A 23371-nucleotide genomic window follows, 5' to 3' on the forward strand; every position below is an offset into this window, starting at 1 on the left:
CATCTTCATTTATAATACTATTATGTTTACTTATTTCTTCACTTTCATAGGTATCTAGATGCCTATGAGAGTATCAAAGTAGTCCCTCTCAGATACGACACAGTTGTGCCAACGTTTTTTCCTATCCTCAGTCCAATCCAAGTCTCAGGGGATTAAATATGGTGAATACGATCGCTGAGGCATGACTGCGGAGTTGTTTTTGGCCAAAAAATTATGAACAAGAAACGACGAGTGAGCAGGTGCGTGCATTATCCTGATGCGAAAGCTATGGATTGTCTTTCCACAATACCGGATATTTTCTTCGTATCGCTTCTCGCAAGCGGCGCATATACGGTATAGCCCTTAGGGTCGTATCTCACCGGGACGCCATGGCCACGTAGCCAACGACGTCGCCATGGCTACTCCTGGCAACTGTGGGTCGTCAAATCACGTCGCCAAACACGTAGCCAAGAACCCCACCACCCGACATTTTACAGCCACTACTTCAGTTGCATTCGGTACATAGACAGAAATGGACGTGGAAGAAATCGCACTGTTATGTTATCTACGTCGCAAAAATATTAAGCAGAAGAAGAAGAAAGAAAAAATATGGGTTCATTCTTTTATAACAAATCGAAGCGAATGCGGCGTTTTCGTGAAATTGTATGAAGATTTTTTGAAATATCCTGAAAAATTTTACAATTACGTGAGAATGTCATCGGCATCATTTGATGAATTATTGAGTTTATGTCGCGATGATCTGACTAAACAAGATACAGTTTTAAGGAAATCCGTGAGTCCAGAAGAAAAACTCTTTGTAACATTGAGGTAAGTAAATATTTATTTTTATTAAACGATTACATGTTAAACAACACCATTACACATTACCCACATTTAACCATTAATGAAACTCATAAGATTAATTATTATTAATAAAACTATTACGATTGAAATTAGCTTATTTAATACATATCAAGAAGAGATGATTCTTCAGATACAGTTGATAAGGGTGACTGAGTGGATGGTGTCATTTCAGAACCTCCAGGAAGAGTTGAAAATTCAGAGTGATATGTATCTGTTTGGTGTGGTTGCGACCGCGAGCATTCCGAATACGGGTTACCATAAGAAATGCCAGGGCGTCCATAAGAAGGCGCTGGGTGTCCATGAGAAGCCCCAGCGTGTCCATGAGAAGCCCCAGCGTGTCCATGATAAGTGCCCGGAGAGTCGATACGAATGGCATTTTCCAGTAGAGTCATCATTTTAATTTTTGTGGCCATTTTTCGTTCTGACGGTCCTTGGCCTAGTGTACTGTTGGCCTCGTGTTTTTCTCGTATTTCTATGCTTCGTTGCAATGTTTCGAGGAATTTATCATTCTCATTGTCGGTAGAACTATTTTTTGTTCTTTTATTTTTATTAGGACGTTGTAGAACCTCACTGTTTTCTTCAACATTCACAGATCCTTGGTCAGCATCGTGTTCTGATTCCTTTATAGTTACAACAGGTTTCAAAAATTGTAGCTGTTGAAAGAAAAGGCATTCACTTTTCCGTGTTCCACCACCAGATCCAGACTTTAAATGCTTCTGCCGACAAACTTCCCTGGTAAAACAGCCTCGGATGCTTTTCCACTTCTTCTGTAACGTAACAGCTGAAACGAGACACATTTAAATTAATTAGGTGGAAGATAATTTAATTAATTAATTAATAAGATAGTAATACATTTATAAAATAATTTAATTTTTTTTTGTTCTAGGTATCTTGCATCAGGATGTACGTTCAAGGAACTTTATTACAACTACAGACTTGGCTATACAACGATTTCCACTATAATTAGAGAAGTGTGCGATGTAATATGTCAACATCTAGACAAATTTATAATCATGCCGAGCACCGAAAATGATTGGGAAACAATTGCAAATGGATTCGAAAAGAACTCGAATTTTCCACATTGCATTGGTGCTATCGACGGAAAACATATCAGACTAATTCGACCGATAAATTCCGGATCGCTGTACTATAACTATAAACATTACTTTTCCATTGTTTTGCTTGCAATATGTGATGCTAATTACAATTTCACATATGTAGATATCGGAGCGTATGGAAAAAGCAGTGATTCTGGTATTTTCGAAGAAACTTCTTTTTACCAGAACCTCATTAGCAATTCTTCAAATATCCCTGAGGCCAAGCCACTAATCGAAAATGGTGACTACATTCCACATACGGTAGTTGGAGATGAAGCGTTTGGTTTATACCAAAACCTTATGAGACCATATGGAGGACACAATCTTAGTTATAAGCAAAAAATCTTCAACTATTGTTTATCTAGAGCACGCCGTTTCATTGAATGTACAATTGGTATATTATCCAATAAGTGGAGAATATTCCACAGACCACTAAATGTACATATAGATTTAGCAAAAAAAAAATGTGAAGACATGTTGCATTTTGCACAATTTTGTGCGGTCAAGAGATGGCTATTCATACGACGATACTTTGACAATACTGGGGTTCCAACCTGCTACAGATCAAGAACGCAACAGAGGAGGTAGAACGGCACTAACAGTTCGAGACAAACTGGCAGAATATTTTGTTAACCATAACCCACAACCATGGCAAGAAAGAAATACCTAAGAATCCGTCCCTTAATTATATATTTCTTATAATTATTTTATTATGTATTATTATATAATTTACCTAATATACAGGGTGTTCAAACAAATAAATAATTCTAAATATTAACATATAATATATTGTGATAAAATGGTAATAAAACAATGGACTTACATAGTTTTTTTTTTCTTGGTTGCTCATTTCTTCCTTCTCTTGAAAAATAATCACCAATTCGTCCCAACATTTAATTTTCAAGTTGCGATCCGAATAATCTTTTGAGGTACTATTCCACAGCCGTCTCGAAGAAAAATGCTTCAATTCCTGCTCCCCCATAGTATTTATTATATCCCTTGAAGAGTGCGCTGGTCAGGCCCTGACCCCGTGACCACCACCCACACCGCGAGGTAAGTGATTATTGGATCCAAGAATCATGTGCCTTGAGTAAGCGCAATGAGCCAAGAATGGCACCTTCCTACATTTGTCGCCGGTGTGATCCTGAGATTCGGAAATAGAGAGAAATGAATCCACCCACGACTCCAATAATCAAAACAACCATCTCAACAGGTTTGAAAAAAGCAATAAATTTTATTTTATTATTTGAATCTATAACACTCTCCGTGAAACTCATTTTGCTTCAACTTTTCCAGCATACTAACTACAATTACATTTCAACTGCCGCATTTCCTAGATACTTGAAATTCAGATATTTGCCCTCATATTCTTGATAACTCTATAACATTTCATTTATTTTCGAATCTTCACTTCATTATTCCCGAATTGATATTTTTACAAGATTACAAGATTTATTTATAGGTCATCATTTTTACAGTTTTTACAGTTTATATATATATATATATATATATATATATATATATATATATCAAAAATTAAACAATTTGTGGACACAACACTCAAAAAAGGGGGGCAAACCGCGGACACGTGTTTCTGGCTATTAGCCTCATCAGCGCGGTGCAGCCAAGTGTAAAGATGGGAAACACTTGTTTGCCGAAATCAGGAAACAACACAAACGCACGGAGTGCGAAGAAGGTTAGTGAAGTGTTTTTGAAGCGATCGATTGTATACATATATGTGAGTAAGTAGTATCCAGAAGTATTTTCAATTATCACCCTGTTATTCGAAGCCCTACTTTCCCACTCACCTATATAAACGGATTATTTATTATATATATATTTTTATTGTGTCTATATGTATATACATATATATATATATATATATATATATATATATATATATATATATATATATATATATATATATGACATATAATTGAATACCCACTCAGGGTATTCAATTATATGTCATTAACTGTCTTATATCTATATACATACATTTCGATTAATTAATTTACACAATTGATGAACATTGGGAATGAAGAGCTTGCTGAACATCGTTTATGTTTAGCCGAATAAATCGAGAAGTTCGGTATTGAACATAATGAATGTTTTGATTGATTTTTTGAATGTATTGAGATTGGAATTGTTTCTTATGTTAACTGGCAGAAGATTGAATAATTTTGGCCGTAATAGAAAATACATCTCTGTGTGTGACTTTTATTAAATGTTGGTATGTTTATGGAAGAACTAGTAACGAATCTTGTTTGTTTTTCTATGTTTGTTGATTGAAGTGTAAGTTTGTTTGTGTACACCCAAGTTAAACATTGATGCAGTTCTCTCGTTTTCAGTAACTGCGTTCCCTTATAGAGACATTTGGTAGAGTATTGTTTAGGTTTTTTGAATAATATTTTCAAGATTGTATTTTGAGATATTTGGAGGGTAGGTAGGTAAGTAGGTCTGAAGTGAGTGGGTCTATTCGGCCCTCAACGCAACCCATGAGGGTTTATTGTGGCTCACACCTATTCACACTCGGCCAAATAAACCCAGCTTCTTAACGAAGCCGATTAGTTTGTATGGTGAGTGGTCTTTCAGGTCAGATGGTGAGAGTACGGATCTGCTGAACTCATAGAACCCAATTCGGTCCCCAGCGGGGCAGGCACAAAGTATATGCTCTGCAGTTTCATCATTTTCCAGACAGAGGCGACACACATTGTCTTCCGACAGCCTAAGTCTCTGCATGTGATGATTCAAATGACAGTGACCTGTAAGAAGGCCTGTTAGACATCGTAGTTCATCCCTATTGTAGTCCAACAACTGTTTTGAATCAAGCTTCGAAGGGTGAATAAATGCCTTGGAGTGAGCCAATCCTGGAATTTTCTGTCAGAAATCCATAACTCTTCTTGCCATCCAGGTGTTCAGTATTTATTTGGCAAAACCCAAAGCGATGCCAATGACAGGTTCTGGTCCAATGAAGCCGCTTGCAGCACCCTCCTTTGCAAGAGAGTCAGCAGCTTCATTGCCTTTCAGGCAAGTATGGCCAGAAATCCAGACCAGAGACAATCTGTTTAGTCTTCCTATCGATTAGAGTCCTTTTTGGCAGTTTGCTACCAATTTAGACGTTGTTCGATAGGAGCCAAGAGCTTCCAACTCCGCTTGACTGTCCGATAATATTTTTATTGACTTGTGAGTGAGGTTGGATTTATCCCATATCTCCGCACACAATTCAATAGCGTAAATTTCCGTTTGAAATACAGTTGCATAAGTTCCTAGGCAGGTAGATAACTCTGTCCTGGGTCTGCGACTGAAAACACCTGCACCAGAACTTGAAGGTGTTTTTGATCCATCTTTGAACCAACAACTATCTGCTCTTAATATTTCCTTCTCCCGCAGAATCCAGTCCTCTCTACTCGGGAATAGTACTTTATAAGGCAGTTCGTAGTTGACAGTTGGAGGCATAAAGTCAGAAGTCATTTCCAGAATGCTGTGACTTTCAATGTCAACCAACAGTCTGTTGCACTCTGCATTGAATTGATTTGCGCAATTGGCAATGTGCACAAGTCTGTATGCAATTCATCTAGCCTCTCTTTCCAGAAAAATGTGGAGAGGAGGTAGATCTAGAAGGATCTCCATGGCCGCTGACGGTCATGACAAGCCTGTCTCTGTGAGCCAGAGAGCTTCGCTTGGGCCGTTTTTTGTAAAGCCTTCGGCCACCAAGCAATTGCACCATAAGTGATCATTGGTCTGACAATCATCAAATAAATCCAATGGATTTGTTTGGGACGTAAACCCTAAGTTTTACCACACATCCTTCGACATGTCCATAGAGACAGTCTGGCTTTGTGTAAAACTATTTCAAAGTGAGCGTTCCAGGTGAGTCTTTTATCAAGGACAATGCCAAGATATTTCACCTCCGATCCAAATGGAATGACCACACCATTGAGGGAAAGTGGCGTTAGATCATCCAATTTCGTGTACACCCAAGTTAAACATTGGTGGATATGGAGTTCTCTCGTTTTCAGTAACTGCGTTTCCTTATACAGACATTCGGTAGAGTATGGTTTAGGTTTTTTGAATAATATTTTCAAGATTGTATTTTGAGATATTTGAAGGGGTTTGAGAGATTTGTATATAGTTCTATAATCATTATAAATACAGTTTATAATTTATGACATTAAAAATAAAAATAAAATAAAAAATAGATTTGTTAAATGTACCACCCCAGGCACCAATACAGTATCTTATTACAGATTCTGCAAAAGACTGGTATATTGTGATGAAATTTTTGTATTCCAGAATATTTCTCAATTCATAGAATTTTTTTGTTAAAAGTTTGAGCCGTTTTACAACATAGTTTATGTGGTCATCCCACCTCGTATTCCGATCCACAATAACTCCCAGATACTTAAAAATTTTCGTTCTTTCTATAACAGCACAATTGCAATTTGTTGTATCAGTACAGTCTCCCTCATGTATATGGATTATGTTATTTCCAGGTTGATCGTTCTGTAATAGGGTGAATGTAATAAATTTAGTTTTTTTTCACATTCGGACACATTTACGTTGATGCTGCAGTAACCATCTTTAAATTATCCCCATTTTTTTTCATATTTTGTTCGTGTTATATAGGGTCTCGTGAGTGATATTGATACAAATCGAAATGTAGAAAATTCTTGGACAAAGAACTGACAAATTGCAAATACGTGTTTCTGAATCATTAGTCGCATTAAAACGATATAACTTAGTTTAGCAAGAAACTTGTACAGGGAATAAGATACTTGAAATGGGCAGCTTCGGCCACCTGTGAGTGCTTGATTCATTATTTTCTTCATTTTGATTTGTATCATTTGTATTTGTATCAAATGAATGGTTTCAATATTTCGATGGAACTATAATATTACAAAGAGAAATGCACTCTTCTTGTCTGCTTACACCACTGTTATCATATCTAAAAAAGCGGTAAAATGTAAAATTGAGGTAATAACTTGAAAATATAAACTTTAGCTCATCTATTATTAACTCCAGCTATTATTAACTTTAGCGAATAATTAACATCATTTCATGTGGTGCTGCAGGTTTTTCCAGGTTTTCCTGCAGCTGAGAAAGCAAATGCGCCACTGGAATCAATGAAGTCGCCCCTGAGCGCCAATTAGTTTTTGTTGTTGTTTTATAATTTCATGATTTGTGCGCCCGACTCACGATCGGAAGGCCGTGGGTTCGATTCCTGCCTCGACCAGATATTTTTCTCGAGAGAATTTATCTGGTTGAAGCTGGGATGATTCTGCAACGGTGTTAGGAATCACACGTTGAAAGGTAAGACCTCGTTAGTCCTTAGCTCGCACAAGTTTCTCAACTTATGAGAGTTGTCGTTCATATGGGGGCGATAGCTGATTGACGGAAAAACAGATTTATAAACAGAATATACTAACGATTTTTTGTAACCTATAATCTGTGTGGTTAAAGAAATTCTTATTATTTTCAATCAATTCCATTCATGAAGGCATTGGATTATATTTCAGTTCTGTTGATAAAAATACTTTTTTTATGTTTAGATTGGTTTAGGAATTTATTTTTGTTTTTGTACTTTAATATATTTTCAACATTCACAATGAAATATTTTTGCGAATAAAATTCCACACCTTTCACATTTGTAGTTGTTGCTTAGTCCATTGACTCAATACTGAAAATTTCTAGTATTTGTTATTTTGAATTATATCAAAAAGTTGTTAATTTTTAGTCTGTTAGATGTCTATAAAGTTGAAAATATACCCGTACTTATGTTTACTTATGTTATGTTTAGTGACTCATGTTTACGATGTGAACTTATGTGTACTACTGCAATTATGATTTTTTTCTAATCAGTTCCATCACAGGTACAGTTTATATCAAGAGATGGTTCAAATAAAATGTCGTGAAAGGTTGAAGTATCAGAAAATTCTAATCAAACTCTATAGAATCTTTCAAGTCAAATATTAGTTCCAATTTATGACCAAATCAAGTCCATCGGGGCTCAAAAATGGATATCCATCGGATGTCCGAGTTGGAGGCCTATAGATGTCCATGGAATATTCATTGGATGTCCATCATTGCACGTCATTTGGATATCCACAAGTTCATTTCGGATCAGTAGATGTTAATGTGTTTACCGGGATGTTATTCTGTGGTAACAGTAATGGTCAGTGGTATCACAGTCGACGACAAGTGAGAATCAAAAAGATGACAATGGAAAATTTGGAAAATTCTAGAATATAAAATTGTCTGGTAAATATCAAGAGAAGACGGATCATCTAATAGATAGAAAACATATACTTGAAGGAAATTTTCTCACATAAAGGTAATAAAGATAATTATTGAATTGTATGTTCAAGTAAATAACTCATGTGTTTACTAGAATGTTGGCCTGTTGATGTGCCAGTGGACGTTTCCATAAAATTTTGTAAACATATCGTACAGCTCGGCCATCAGAAGTTATGCGGCAGCAGTTACACTCAGTTTGGTTAAATTTGTAACGGTTACGTCAAATAAGAATCGAGAAGTTGAAAACGAAAAATTTGAAAACTACTGATTCTATCAGTTACTATAAACACATGTAACCTCCGTATATTTTCAAGGTATGTATGTGAATTTGTTATTCGATATACTTTTGTCTGTTTCATTCTGTCATTGAAAAAATAAAAAAACTTAAGTATCAATTCACAGCAAGATGCTGTGTCAAGAATTCACAGATGATTCATCAGTTATTCGAATTTAGAATCGACATATGATCAACGTATCACACATATGGGATGAAATACAGACTTATTTAAAAAAATAGAATATATAAAAAGCTAGTTATTGCCCGCGGCTTCGCACACATAAAATTCGGTTTGTCACATTGAATTTCATGTCAGACCATTTTAAACAAATAATTACAATATTTTTTATTAACTCAAAACTTCAGGTTTCCAACTTCAGAACTGACGAAATTCAATACAATCTTTGAACTTCTATTTTCCCCTTTGCGGGTAGAAATTCCTGATTCCCTTCCTTGATGCTCATTTACGCTATTCAAAGAATCTACCTGTATATTTCATGATTCTAGGTTCATTAGCTTTGGCTGCCAACTGCACTAAGTAATGAGTAGCTTCGAGAATCGATTTATGTTACCTATAAAGAAATTCGCAAAACTAATACAACCGTCAACGACGTCTGCTCTCGCGCAACTGCCCGCGTTCGGGTCGCGTCCTTGCTTAGACCGCCCATCTACCTCCGCGCTTCGTCACCCGTCGTCTTATAGTAGACGCGACGCGTAATGGCTTACTGCGTTGCCTCAACTTAATCTTATCGTGATAACTTTTAAACAATTCGTCCAAATTACTTAGTGTAAGTTTATCTATATCAAATACTTAAAACGACAATTGTATCAATTTTTATAAGAATTTGAGAGATATTCTAAAATGTGCATTGTAAGAAAAATATCCAATTCAATTATATTTATGGCTCAGTATTTTGCATATAGTGGCTACCCCATAAGAGGCAGAATCGCGGACTTTTATTTAGAACTATTGAAGATAAACAATCTTACGGTACATTATCTTCATGTAACTTCAACGATATAGGCAGCTCACGCCAAGACAGCTCTCAGTGAGCAAAATTTTTCCGACTTACTCAATACTTATCGTTATATTATGACCAAAGTTCCACAAAACCTTTGTAAATTGTAGCCTATATGTTATTCGGATGTATAACCTGTATTTATGTAAAGTTTCAACTAAATCAGTTCAATCGTTCAGGTGTGAAAGAGCCACAGTCACACATCTTCACAAACTTTTCCATTTATATTAGTATAGATAGATAGATAAATGCTGTAACACATTTTAATGCATTTTAACTGAATTATATCATTTTGTTAGATCCAATGCAGTGAATCATATTAGTTCAGTGTGTCGATGAGTTGATAGTCAATTTGCTAAGTCAGTTTAGCTCATTGAATTACCGCTTTTCCTGATCCAATAACTGAAGCTAAAAAAAAGTTTGGTGGTGCATCCTGGAAACGACTGAGTCGTCTCCTCAAGAGTAGGATACCTTATGAAACCGCCTTGAGCGGCGTGATGATTCACCAAAACCAGAGGCGAAAAAACCCTGCATGGTTGAATCTAAGGCATCGTCAGGTGTAGCTGACGTGCAATAACCCTCATATGGGAAGGTTGTCGCGGGTATCAAGGTGGGAATTTTGCACCTTGACTATCCGACTACCTCATTAACGATGAAACAGCAGAGCATACACTTTGTGCCTACCCCGCTGGGGACCGAATCAGGTTTTTAGAGTTCGGCAGAGCCATACATACTCACCATACAAACTAATCGGACTCGTTAAGAAGCTGGGTTTATTTGGTCGAGTGTCAATAGGTATGAGCCACAACCTTTGCGGGTTGCGGTGGAGGGTCGAATAGACCCACTCACTTTGGACCTAACCTAACCTACCGCTACGTTTCAAGCAGTTTCGATCCCCGGCTTGTAGGGCACACTTTAAACGAGTACGTTCATATTAGAAATCGCACGTTGAAAAATAAGATCTTGTTAATTCTTCGTTTCACATTATTCTAAGTGAAGGTTATTATTTTAACAGTTGATTAGAAAAATAATTTCAATATCAAAAGGTTGAAATCTCACATCGTTTGGACTAAGGTTCAGAAAGCTCAAATAATTCAACTGGAGATCTTGTTCACCATTTCTTTATGTTGAAAAAGTTTAATGTTTCAGTTTATCAAAGTAACATTTTCACCTTCCATTTTTATAACCTTTTCAATTATTTAATATCTAATGATTTACTTTTTATTTGATTTTTGAATTTTCACTAATTATCTCAATAGTTAATTACTTTTTCAGATATATGTTCTTCAATACATTTCAGTTTATATTTTATACATTTTATCCTCAAATCTATTGGTAGGACCAATAGATTTGATTTTATTTTGTTTTAGGTTTTCAATGTTTGAATTCTTCTAGATAGTAAATGTTTAATTGCTGAAATTTAGTAATTCATTGAGTTTTTGTAATGTTCGTAGATCAAGACCGATCTCAACTTAGCAGATTACTTATTTGATTGTAAGCTTTTGGAATGACTGTGAGTTTTCATTTGCGTGTTCATATTCTGTCAGTCTGTTTTAAAATATGTTTGCCTATAACCCGGTATATCTTGAAGTTCACTCTTAGATGAAAGCAATGAACACAGAATAGTTATTCACTTGAAAAGCCAAGGTCTTCGAAATATTTATAGTACACTGACCTTTCAAGTTATAAAATCTTGCTGTTAAGAATTACAGTAGTGTAACAGTAAACAGTGGTTATCTGATTTTACTAAATTATAATATTACTTTGTACCCACCAATCCATAATAAAAGGTGAAACTGAAACCTCTGACGTAGAATAAATCCAAAAACAGTACTTTTCCCAATCACCAGAAATGCAATACTCTTTTTGACGCGCGTTTCACCAACAAAATCAGCATCTTCAGAAGATGAAGTTTCAGTTTTCTTCATCTCTTGAAGAACAGTTTTCTTCATCTCCTGAAGATGTCATCTTGGTTGGTGAAACGCGCGCAGAGAAGAGTATTGCATTACTGGTGATTGGGAAAAGTGCTAGTTTTTTATTCAAAAATTCAACCAATATTAGATTTCATCCCAGGAAGATGATATTCTTTGAACAACTGCTTTTTCCAAAAAAATTTCAACATATTCATTCGCTACTTCAACTCATTAACATAACAATTTCTTGACATGGAGCCTCAGACATTCAGTAGTGGATATGGAATATTAAGAATTAAATTCGGTTGTGAAATAAGAGACATCAGATAAGATAAAAACGCCAATCTTTTGTGAGAAGAAAGAAAAATGCTAAAAAAATTACAAATGAATTTTGAAAAATCTATTCCAATGAGAAAAGATCGCATGTTTATCGATCGATTTTTTTCAACTTTGATGTTCATTTGTCTGTGCCAGTGAAAAAGTGAGTGTTAAAGCTGCTCTATATCATTATGAGTTAGTAATTACTAACTCACTTTTTTACTGACACAAAAAAATTAACGGCATAGTATCTTAGACTTTTTTGTTGTAAATGATATTTTTGAGATAAAAAGTATAATATGGCATGAAAGATAAGAAAAAGTCCTTGGATTAGTGAAGAATTTCAATTTTTGAAGTTTCATTCAAAAATAAGCAGAGGTCGTCGTTTGGATTTCTCTACATCGAGTTGTTTGACAATATTTCTATAGATGACGTCATGGTGCCGCCATCTTGACTTTGGAAAAAATGACTTCTACACCGCCATTTTGAAAGCAGATGACCACATATGTTTGTTTAAATGAAAATTTTATATTCGATGACATAATCAAAAAATATACAGGATTCTATTTCCTGACTTGGATTCATTTTCGGTTAACACTATATAGACTTTCAAGTGTTTCTTCATTAAAAATATCGGCTTCGATGAACTATACGCTCATTTCAAACTTCAAATTTTTTAAATAATAAACAACTGAATGGTACTCAAACGTTTTTGAGGTTAAAATCTGCCACAATATGTAATTCAAATCAACAGAGAATATACACGAGTGTAATTAAAGTCTTACTAAATGGTCAATAAAAAAGTTAATGTGTAATGTGTCCCAGTCAGTAAGAACCTCGTATTCATGAATTTTGCCTAAGAAATGAGATGAGAAAATAGGTACAACCAAAAATAGTTTTTCCGAACAAGCTTATCGTTGTTTCAATACCAAATTAAATTTTGTTATTTGATTTTTTTACTGAAATATTTCAAAATGTTCTTCAATTTTCAAATATCTCACATTGCCTGTCAGAATTAAAAAAAAGAATAACAAGAATTACATTAATAAAATATTAAAATATTTGATAAACTCACCCTAACTTTATAAATATGTGATGCAGCTTTGCTGATTTATAGTCCCTGTCACTGAATATCGCTGGGTAATTCGATCTGATTGTGAAATAGTTTTCTATAGCACTTCTCGTCTTCTCATGTGAGTAATAACACGCGTGGAGAAACAAGTAGATATACTGGTCGGATATTTCAGGTAGATGTGGTTGAGAACTCATCCTGAAAATGAAAAATTTCAGTTGAAAAAAAAAATTAAAATATACACATATCTTTTTGGGTGTCTACTACTGCAGTAGACATTATCAACAAAGAAGGCACTCACATTATATCATTCAGTAATACTCGATAAAACTGAAAAATTTCTATCCGAGGGTATCTAGAGAGGCAATAGAAATTCGAAAACACAGTGATAATTTAAAAAAAAAGAGGGGGAAATGAACATTATTAAAATCTGGCTACCTTTCCTTATTGGTTCGGTTAGGTTCAAAGTGAGTGGGTCTATTCGATCCTCCACCGCAACCCGCAAGGGCTTATTGTGGCTCACACCTATTCATATTTGACCAAATAACCCAACTTCTTAACGAAGCCTATTTGTTTGTATGGTCAGTGGTCTTTCAGGTCATATGGTAAGAGTATGGCTCTACTGAACTCTAAAAACCTGATACGGTTCCCAGCGGGACAGGTACGTGATCTGCTGTTTCGTTATTTTCCAAACAAAGCCGACACACACTGTCTTCCGACATTCTGAGTCTCTGCGTATGATGATTGAAATGACAGAGACCTATAAAAAGGCCTGTTAGACATCGAAGTTCATCTCTACTACTTTGTTCCAAACTTCTAAGGGTGAGTAAACTTCTTGGAGCGAGCCAATACTGGAACATTCTGCCAGAAGTCCATAAAACTTCTTGCCATCTGCAGACCAGACCACGGGCAATTAACCTAGAAACTAGCTTCCTCACAGTTATCTCTGGCCATGAAAGTTTACATGCAGGAAGTTATATTTTTCTGTATTTTCTCTAGTATAAGCGTATTTTTTGGAAAATACAATTATTGTTTTTTTTTGCTTACGATAAACGAATTGAATAACGTTTATGAGAAGGTTGAGACTCATTGTCTTTCTGTTAGCTTTCTGTTAGCTTTATGTCGAGTAGATATCGCTTTTACCTAACAAAAAGTGACACTCGAAGAGAAGGAATTATATGGTTAGAGGCAACCTAAATTGTCAAATCTGTCCATTTGGACAAAGGTGGTCATTCTTATTCAATGTCAGAAACTTTTTGACTATCTTCGGGGGCGGGGTGACAAACGTTTTAGCTTCTCACTACTTTTGATACCTGTTACCTTGCCAGATGTCGAAATTATCTATAGACAGTTTGAAATCACGGGTGTGCTTATAGATGCCTCTTTCGAAGGATCATTAGGTAAATGCAATCTGTACGTGGACGTGGAAATAATTTTTGATTAAGATTTTGTGATTGTAATTCCAAAAGATATGAGAGCTTGAATCTGTGACTTCCATACAAACTCTTTCATCCATTTTGAGTTCAATAGTATACCTTACTGTTGGTTATTATTCGATACAACTATTCACGAAGTTACTTATTGGTTCTGAACGTTTCGTTCATAACTGCGATGGACATCTTCTGCAGCTGGTAGCAATGCATTGCGACCTCCTAGTTGGTAGATTTGTTATTGAGGCCCTATTCTATTTTTCTGTGTTATTTATAGAGGCGGGTAGTAAAATAAACTCTGAGTTGGTATTAGGTTTGATCGGGCATCGACGTGGAGTTGGATACCAAGTTTTCTCAAAATTTCTTATTTTCGATTGATTTCGTTTCGATATTCGCGAATCTCTGAAACTTCCTGGCTCAGACACGTGTAATAGTGGCGAACGGTGTGAAGCATGATCACTTCCTCAACATGTATTTCATTGCCTTCTGACAGAATTTTTTATGTTTTTTCAAACGAGTTCTCACATTCCTTAGGGTAATACTTACCTACGCTCGACCCGCAGGAGCATGGAACTCAGTAAATATCTGGATACCGGAAGGATTGCTGTCCAACTGATTTGAGTACCAATGGTATGACGATACTATGATTCCGAGATGTAGCACATTTATTTATGAGGATAAGTAGCTAATTCTTTTTTGTTTTTATGTTGTACAATATTAATATTCATTAAAAACAGCTATCTGGGATCGAATATTTCAGATTTTGAATAAAGTAGATTGCTAGGGTAGTCGTAACCTTTCCGTAGGATACATCTGATGAATCTCTTCTCCAAAACCTCAAGAGAATGTAGATGAGTTTTCGATACTCCACCCCAACCAATTATAACATATCTCAGATGAGGCTCAACTAAACTCTTATATAACAACATCATTTTCTATTTTTGATTGAATATGTTTGCTATCCGTTTCAATTTGTAAAGTATGCCACGTAATTTTTTAACTATGTGGCCTGTGTGCTGATCCCTTGAACCACAAATTTTGGTAATTCTCTGAATTGGAGAACGATAATTTTGCAAAAAAAATACCGAGACCGAATAATCTAGAGCAATCAAATAGCCTGAATTCCCATTATCGCATCTTACAGCATCTTCCTGAAATGTTTGTGTATTTCTTTAATTCACTTTTATATTCCAGCTTTCAATGATTATCAATAATTAACTTTCTTCCTCATTACAATTCCATTGTTATATATTTTTCAGTTAATGAAATTTGAAACCTTCCATTCAGTGAGCGCCATTTCTGAGTGTAGCTTCTATATCATATTATCTAGCTCTACAGTAGCCACCGGATATGTTCAAGTTAATACTATCGGTTACGACTGAACAAAGTATTTATGAATTGAATTCTCAACACAATTTCCTGTTTTAATAATTGAGCATATCTCATAATTTCCTTTCAGCCGATTTCTAATTACGAATAATGAATGATGTTTTGTTTAGCCTATATTGGATAAGAAGAAAATGAGAGGTAGAATAACTGAGTCTACAAATATTCAGAGGTAAAATTAAATTTCATGCTGCATTAATTCTTTCGTGAGTTGTAAGAAAAGTCATTGGTCTGACTGTAACTGGTTGTTCAAGACATTACCGCTATTGTGAAAGGTAATTCGATCCCAATTCTAGGACGATTCATGTTCACTGTTTATCGTCTAATTTTTTCTAAAAATCGCACTTTAACATGTTAAACCTCATTGATATCCATATCACACATAAATTTCTACTTTTGAGGACAATTCAATAACCACTTTCTCCACACAGTGGGATAAGTGGTCCAATAACAATTTGCCTCACTGTGTGAACTAAGTGGTCATATAATTAAAGAATCTGGTGCCTTGAGAAGATGTAGAAAACAAATAATAAAAAACTTTTGCGCTCATCTTATCTGGCTGAGATTTATGCGATTTCAATATTTTAAGGTATCATTGCCCCAAGGACACCTTTTTTTTTCGAAATATTCCGTTTCGGCACGAAGCCAAATTATTCTATACGAATATCGTTTTACCTCCATATTTGAGGAGAACAAGATGATTTCTAGTAGCTGGAGTCTGCTGGAATAATAGTACTAATAACTCGGCACCTTTCATTTTCCTCAACACCTCAAGAGTGCCGATGATGATGATATATTACTTGTTATGCTTTGGATATAGTTTGAGACCGTATGCCGACAGCAACTACATGATGATAACAGACGCCTCGCTGCAGGTGATGCATCTGGTGTTAGGAACCTCTATATCCATCAATGACGACGGTGTTGAAGACACCATCCTAACGAACCATGGGATCCCTCGATCTCAGCCCACTTGACCTGAGAAATTTAACAGTGAGTTTTTTTTAATAAGCCAAGATCCCCAAAATTCTTATAAAAGACTCCGTGCGTCAAGCTTATTCTTGTGTAGTCTCAGTTTAAATGTAGGCTTTCTGCTGAACAGGTTTCAGTCAGTCAAAAGGTCTGTCGCAAGCACTTTTCCCAAAAACCAGAACGGCAACAGATTGGTGAAATGCACATCGATAGGAGTGTTACCAGAAAATGTATAACCGATGCAAACTCTTTGGAAGATGATCATATTATTGCAAGTTGATATCGAAGCGTAGCTTTGCTACAAAATGAGGTTGTTCTTATTAATCTCAAAAAATACTAGAAGTACCAACGAATTAACATCTTCAAGATAGACAATCAAAGTATCAAAAAGAAATAACAAACGTGACCAAAATATTTGAGTCATTGCCATAAACGTCAAAAGGAGTTAAAAGTAAAATACGAGAGAAGGAAAATCGAAATGCCAGCTAGGCCAGCACACCTCACTCTACTTCTTTCTCATTCGAATAACTGTTACTTTCAATTTTTGAAGTTTAAACGCCGTCTATCTCAAAAACTGATATTCTAAACTCAGTACTGGCTGTAACGCTAGTTCTATGTTGTTAAAATATGATAAGTCCGAAATTCAATTAACAGCTAGAGTTGCTAAGTTAAGGTTCTATGAAACTGAGTTGAATGTTACATATACATTCAAGTTATTATCAAGACTATTAAATATTTTTTTATTCGAAGTTACAGCAAAATAATTATTATTAATTATGAAATAATAACTTTTCCATCTGTGAAAAAATTACAACGTAACTTTCAAGTACTCAGAACCTCATTATTCACTCTAATTATTTCGTTATAATTTTCACATCTCAATAATCAAGAAATTATTATCAAATAACCTACGACCTCATACGCTATACTTTTTGCATTACAGTTTCAAGTTCATTATAAATTGTCACAGCTTACAAACAGTCTACATAAAAAATTATTCAAAATGATGTAGTAAACAACTAATAAAATGACTTGTTAGTTAATATGTACTTTACTGTTGGCATAAAGAGTGATAAAAATAATAATAATAATAATAATCTATTCATTTCACTTGTTGAAAAGTAAAAGAGAAAAAATATTTCAATGTGGAATTTCATGCAAATCAACCAGTAAAAAAATATAACACTCACCAAATAACGTAATGAATAAACAACAAATCGTCGTTATATTTCATCCAGAGCAATTTTTATCAATTATAAATATTTCAGCCTTAATTTGAAAATATTTATATAAAGGCCTCCTGATTTATTGAAAATTTTCGGTCGGAAATGAAGATGACTCTTCTGGTAGACAGATGTTCAATACGATCTGGATTGCTAGTAAACCTCCAGAGCGAGTTAGATAATTATGAGTTAGCTGATTCAATTGAAAAGTTCATTTGTTCTTTTGAACAAAAATACACAATTCATAAATTAGGGTCTTTCATTAGGGGCTTGATATCTTTGAATTTGAATAAAACAAAGTTTGTGTGAGATATCATCAAAAATGTTTATTCGTTTGGGAGACCTATTGATGCCATTACGTGTGGAAATAAGATCGTTCAAATGTCCGCCACGGCTTCTCTGGGTGATGCGCATCAGAAACGTTCAATTTTCTATGTCTCTGGTGCATAAATCAGGCTGGACTTAACTGTTAAATCTACACGTCGTTGGTGTCCAGATCATCCAATTCAGGCCAAGACAAAATATTAATCATCGACCTATAGTGATTTCCTGGCAAACGCCAGCCCAAAATCCAAACAACGACATTTTCGGGATGGATTGGACCCTCTTGGATCTCATGTGGATTGGTATCGTTCCAAATTTAAATTATATTATGGAATATATGTAAGCTATAAGTGTTGAGTTGTTTAAATATAAGAAATCTGTCGACACTGTTATGAACTCTGGTTCTAAAGTGTTTTGTGTTTCATGTTCCATGTTGATGTATGTAGAAAACTGTTCAGCCTTGACCCACGGGGTTTTTGGTAATGAATGTATTGCAAGGTGTAAAACAGTATGTAGAATATTGTAGAATAAACTAGTTGAAATTAGAACGTTTAATTACTGAATGTAACAACAGGTTATGGGCCCAGAGCGTTAAATTACGCGAATCAAAGATTGAATATGATTGAATATGAGTCATCCGCCGTATAGTATTGTTTTAAAGTGAAAAATGGCGGAAGACAGTAAGAAATTATACGTGCTGCACGGTGAAGGTAACTACTTTGCCTGGTCAGTTAGAACTGAAGCCAAGTTGGTGAGTGAAAATACTTGGATAGCTATAGAACCAGAATTTGGAAATGACATTAACGCTCTTAATAACGACCAAGCTCGTCAAAATAGAAAAGCAAGGTCCTTGATTTTTTCCCTGGTGTCAGATGCTATCTTAGAAGACATAGGAGATATACAACTTGCAAAAACTATCTGGGAAACGTTGATAGGATTATATGGTACTTTTACATTGCTACATAGTGTAATTACGATGAAAGACATGACAAGGTTAGAGAAGACAAATGATATGACTATGCAAGAATATTTCTCAAAGATGCAAGGCTTAAACAGAAAACTAGTTCGTGGAAAGATTGAGTTTACGGACCAAACCATTGCCATGTTAATGCTAGCTGGACTCCCTTTGGATCAGTATGAAGGAGTAGTAAGAAGTTTAGAGGAGAACCATAACTTGACGACTGCTGAGGTGAAAAGAAAACTCCTAACTGAAGAGGATAAACAGAAATGCTCAGGTGTCTGGGAACGGGAATAATACAATGGCGTTGGTGACAAACGGCAAAAAGAATCTAAGGATAAATAAGGCAAAAGGTGATATAATATGTTTTAATTGTATGGAATCAGGGCATGTTAGGAAATATTGCCCAAAAATTCAATGTAAGAAATGTAGTAAAATGGGGCATTGGGCAACTGATTGTAGAACTGTTAAAAATGAAGGTAACTTGAATGCTAATGCTGATAGGAGAGTAAACACGAATGTTAATAAGAAAGAAAGTAGTATGAAAGGTAGAAATGTTTCTTGTATTGGAGTGTGTGCATTATTATCATCAAGCAAACATTATCAGTGGTTTCTAGATTCTGCTGCTACGGAACACATGACCTCTAGAAGGGAACTTTTTACAGAGTTCACTCCTATGCAAGGAGAAGTAGTTTTTGGAAAGGGTAAGAGTCATGTGAAAGGGAAGGGAACCATTTCACTGGAATTGTCTGATGTAAATAGTGGTTGTACTCTTAACATGAAAAATGTGTTATTTATACCTGATTTAGAATTCAATCTGATTTCTGTTGCAAGACTGACTAAGAATAATATTATTGTATCATTCTTTACTGATAACGCAAGGGCATATCTTGATAATGAACTTATTTTTACAAGTCCTCAGAGAGACGGACTTTATATGTTGGAAAGTGCTGACGAAATGCTTAATGGTGAGAATGTGGAAAATATTGGAGCTGTGGCATTGAACTCGGTATGTATATGGCACCAAAGATTGGGGCACATTAATCCTTGTGCAATAAACAAAGTACCTGGATTGGAGAATGTTAAAAATACTATCAATGACTGTTCTGTATGTATAAGAGGAAAAATGACTAGAATTACTGTACCGAAAGCTAGTAATCGAGAAACTAGCAGGGCACTTGAACTAGTCCACAGTGACCTCATGTGTTCAACAACAATGTCTAATGGTGGATCATGATACATCATGACATTTGTAGATGATTATAGTAGATATGCAAGTATCAAGATGATGAAAAGAAAAAATGAGGCTTTTTCTAAGTTTCTTGAGTTTCAGGCCGGGTCTGAATTACATCATGAAACAAAATTGAAGGCAATCCAAACAGATGGAGGTGGTGAATACTGTAACACGGAAATGAGAAAATATTTAGTTGAAAAAGGTATTGTACACAGAGTTACTGTGCCTCATTCACCACGGTATTGCTGAGAGATACAATAGGGTTTTGAGTGAGGGAATAAGATGTCTGTTAATTCAGTCAGGCTTACCAGAAAGCTTCTGGGCTGAAGCAGCTAACACCATATGTTTCGTTCGAAATTTATGTCCCTCTAGACCGATAAATAATGAGATTCCAGCCATTCTGTGGAAAAAGGGAAATGTCTCTCAAGACATCGATAAGCTTAGGGTATTTGGTTGTAGGGCTTGGTTAGCTCAAAAGAAGGGAAAATTAAAACCCAGAGCAGTTGAACATGTATTTGTAGGCTATGAAGCAAAAGTAAAGGGCTATAGATTGTATAATGTGGAAACAAGGAAAGTTGTAATTGGATTACATGTAAAGTTTGAAGAGAAAGTGTTTCCGTATTTGAATGCTAAAGAGGCAATCGTACACTGAATGAAGGCTTTAGCATAAATGAAAGGAATGATTCAGAGATTGATATGGCAAATATTGAGATTGATTCAGGAGGTACAATTGGGAATGAGAGCGATATAAATGACAGTAATGAGAATGAAATTGATGCAAGTAATACGAATGAGAATGAAAATAATTACAGCCAGGTTGAACTATACAAACCTAATGATATAGAAAATGGAGCAAGACCAAATTCGTAGAAGTGCTAGAATCAGGAAACCTAAAAGGCAAGAGGATATGATTTATTATGAGGTAAATGATGATGAAAGTCTGGCATTTCTTGTTATTGAAAGTAAGATGAGAGTGGATAGGTTGGATGGATGTTGTAGTCTGGCAAAACAAACAGGCGGACAAGAATTGAACATTCCAAGCACAGTTGATGAAGCACTTTCATCAGCACAAAAACATGAATGGATGACGGCTATGGAAGAGGAAATTAGACGAATGAAAGAAAAGAATGTGTGGAACATAGTTGAGAGACCAAAAAGGGATGTAACCATTGTAGGCTCAAAATGGGTATTTAATGTTAAACATGATGAGACTGGGAAAATCCAGAAATTCAAGGCTAGATTAGTAGCTCAAGGGTTTCGAAATAAATTTGGATTTTCTTATGAGGAAACATTTAGTCCAGTTTTAAAAAGAAAAAGTATGAGAATACTGGTTGCAGTGGCAACTACGAATGATTGGAAAATTGAACAAATTGACGTGAAAACAGCATATCTCAATTCTGAATTAAAGGATGATATATACATGGAGCAACCTGAGGATTTTGTGGAATTAAGTGTGAATGAATTTTTATGCAAGCTGAATAAAAGTGTTTATGGGCTGCCAATATCAGCTAACAATTGGTATGAGTATATTGGAAATTTATTAGGTGATCTTAAATTAAATAAAAGCAAATATGAACCATGCATATATATTAGAAAAAAAGAAAAGGTTATTTTAGGATTATATGTAGACGATATGTTATTAATAGGGGAAGAACAAAATGTAGCTAAAGCCAAGGTAGATATTTCAAACAGATTAGAAATAACAGATACAGGTTATATTAAAAGGTTATTAGCAATAACTATTGAACAGGAACAGAGTCTTGTTATGTTATCACAGTTGGATTATATAGAGAAATTGCTTTAAACAACCGAAATGGAAGATGTAAGACCAACAAATATAATTATGCCAAATGAAGTTAAGGAAGTAGTTTCTAAAGATGACTCTGAACCTTTTGATAGTACATTATATCGTAGTGTTGTAGGTAGTTTATTGTATTTGTCTAATAATACAAGACCAGATTTAGCGTATGCTATTAGTTTTGTTAGTCAGAAAAATGAAAATCCTTCGATTAGAGATTGGAAGAGAGTTAAGCACATTTTAAAGTATTTAAGTACTACTAGAAACTTAAAATTACATTATCGTAAGAATGGAGAAGCATTAGTGGCATATTGTGATTCTGATTATGCTGCTTGTATTAGTACCAGAAAGTCGATTACTGGTTATGTAACGAAATTAGCAGGTGGTGCAATAACCTGGTTTAGTAAAAAGCAAGAATGCGTTGCTCAAACGACTATGGATGCTGAATACTTGAGCATGGCAGAAGTAACTCGTGAGTTAATGTGGTTAATTAGATTACTTAAGGAATTAAATCAGGCCCAGTTGTTAAAGTTACCATGTACAGTTTATGCTGATAACTTACAAGCAATCAGAATGAGTGAAACTGACGATATCAGTGATAGGGCAAAACATATAGAGAACAGGTAAAGAATCAATTCTTAAAATTTAAATATATATGTACAAAAGATAACATTGCAGACTTGTTTACTAAAAATTTGTTGAATTGTAAGTTAACAATCTTTAGGAAAGGACTTGGTTTAGAAGGAGCCATAAAAGGATTTGTATATATATATATATATATATATATATATATATATATATATATATATATATATATATATATATATATAAAGCGATGGGTAGTCTTGACTGACTAGTTAAGGAGAAATACGGAATAATGTTGGGGATGCAGTCAAAATTGCTGGGCTGTTGTTTAAAGAATACTCTTTGTTATATGGTCGAGCTTTCGAGAATGTTTATTCCCTTTATCAAGACATCTACAATAAATTGATAACATTGAAGCAAAATTGTAAAACAATAGATAAAAAGTACTTACTAACTTGTGGTTATAGTAAAAAGTCGAAAATTTCACTGAGAAACACAAAAATAGTTCTTTTCATTATGTAGAAAAGTGTCACACATTAAATTTTTATGGTTTAAAGAAAATATATATATATATATATATATATATATATATATATATATATAAAAAACTTATTCAGAAGTAACA

At 34.8% G+C, this 23371-nt stretch overlaps 2 protein-coding genes across 2 annotated transcripts in view; one reads left to right on the plus strand and one right to left on the minus strand.

The window, feature by feature from the left end:
- LOC111508404 (alpha-tocopherol transfer protein) overlaps window positions 1–23371 on the minus strand; it is a 77486-nt gene that overhangs the window by 47790 nt on the left and 6325 nt on the right. The window contains exon 2 of the mRNA XM_074185682.1: window positions 12840–13034. Coding sequence (XP_074041783.1) covers window positions 12840–13034 — 195 coding nt within the window. The remainder of the gene's footprint in view (window positions 1–12839; window positions 13035–23371) is intronic.
- Window positions 8392–23371, plus strand: part of LOC111502947 (alpha-tocopherol transfer protein-like) — a 46081-nt gene continuing 31101 nt past the window's right edge. Inside the window, exon 1 of the mRNA XM_023157138.2 lies at window positions 8392–8551. The gene's annotated coding sequence lies outside the window, so the exon portion shown is untranslated. The remainder of the gene's footprint in view (window positions 8552–23371) is intronic.

Source organism: Leptinotarsa decemlineata, unplaced genomic scaffold, assembly GCF_025532065.1.
Source record: "Leptinotarsa decemlineata unplaced genomic scaffold, Ldec_3_MD MMD2_tig00078346_RagTag_RagTag, whole genome shotgun sequence".
Taxonomy (NCBI): Eukaryota; Metazoa; Arthropoda; class Insecta; order Coleoptera; family Chrysomelidae; genus Leptinotarsa; species Leptinotarsa decemlineata.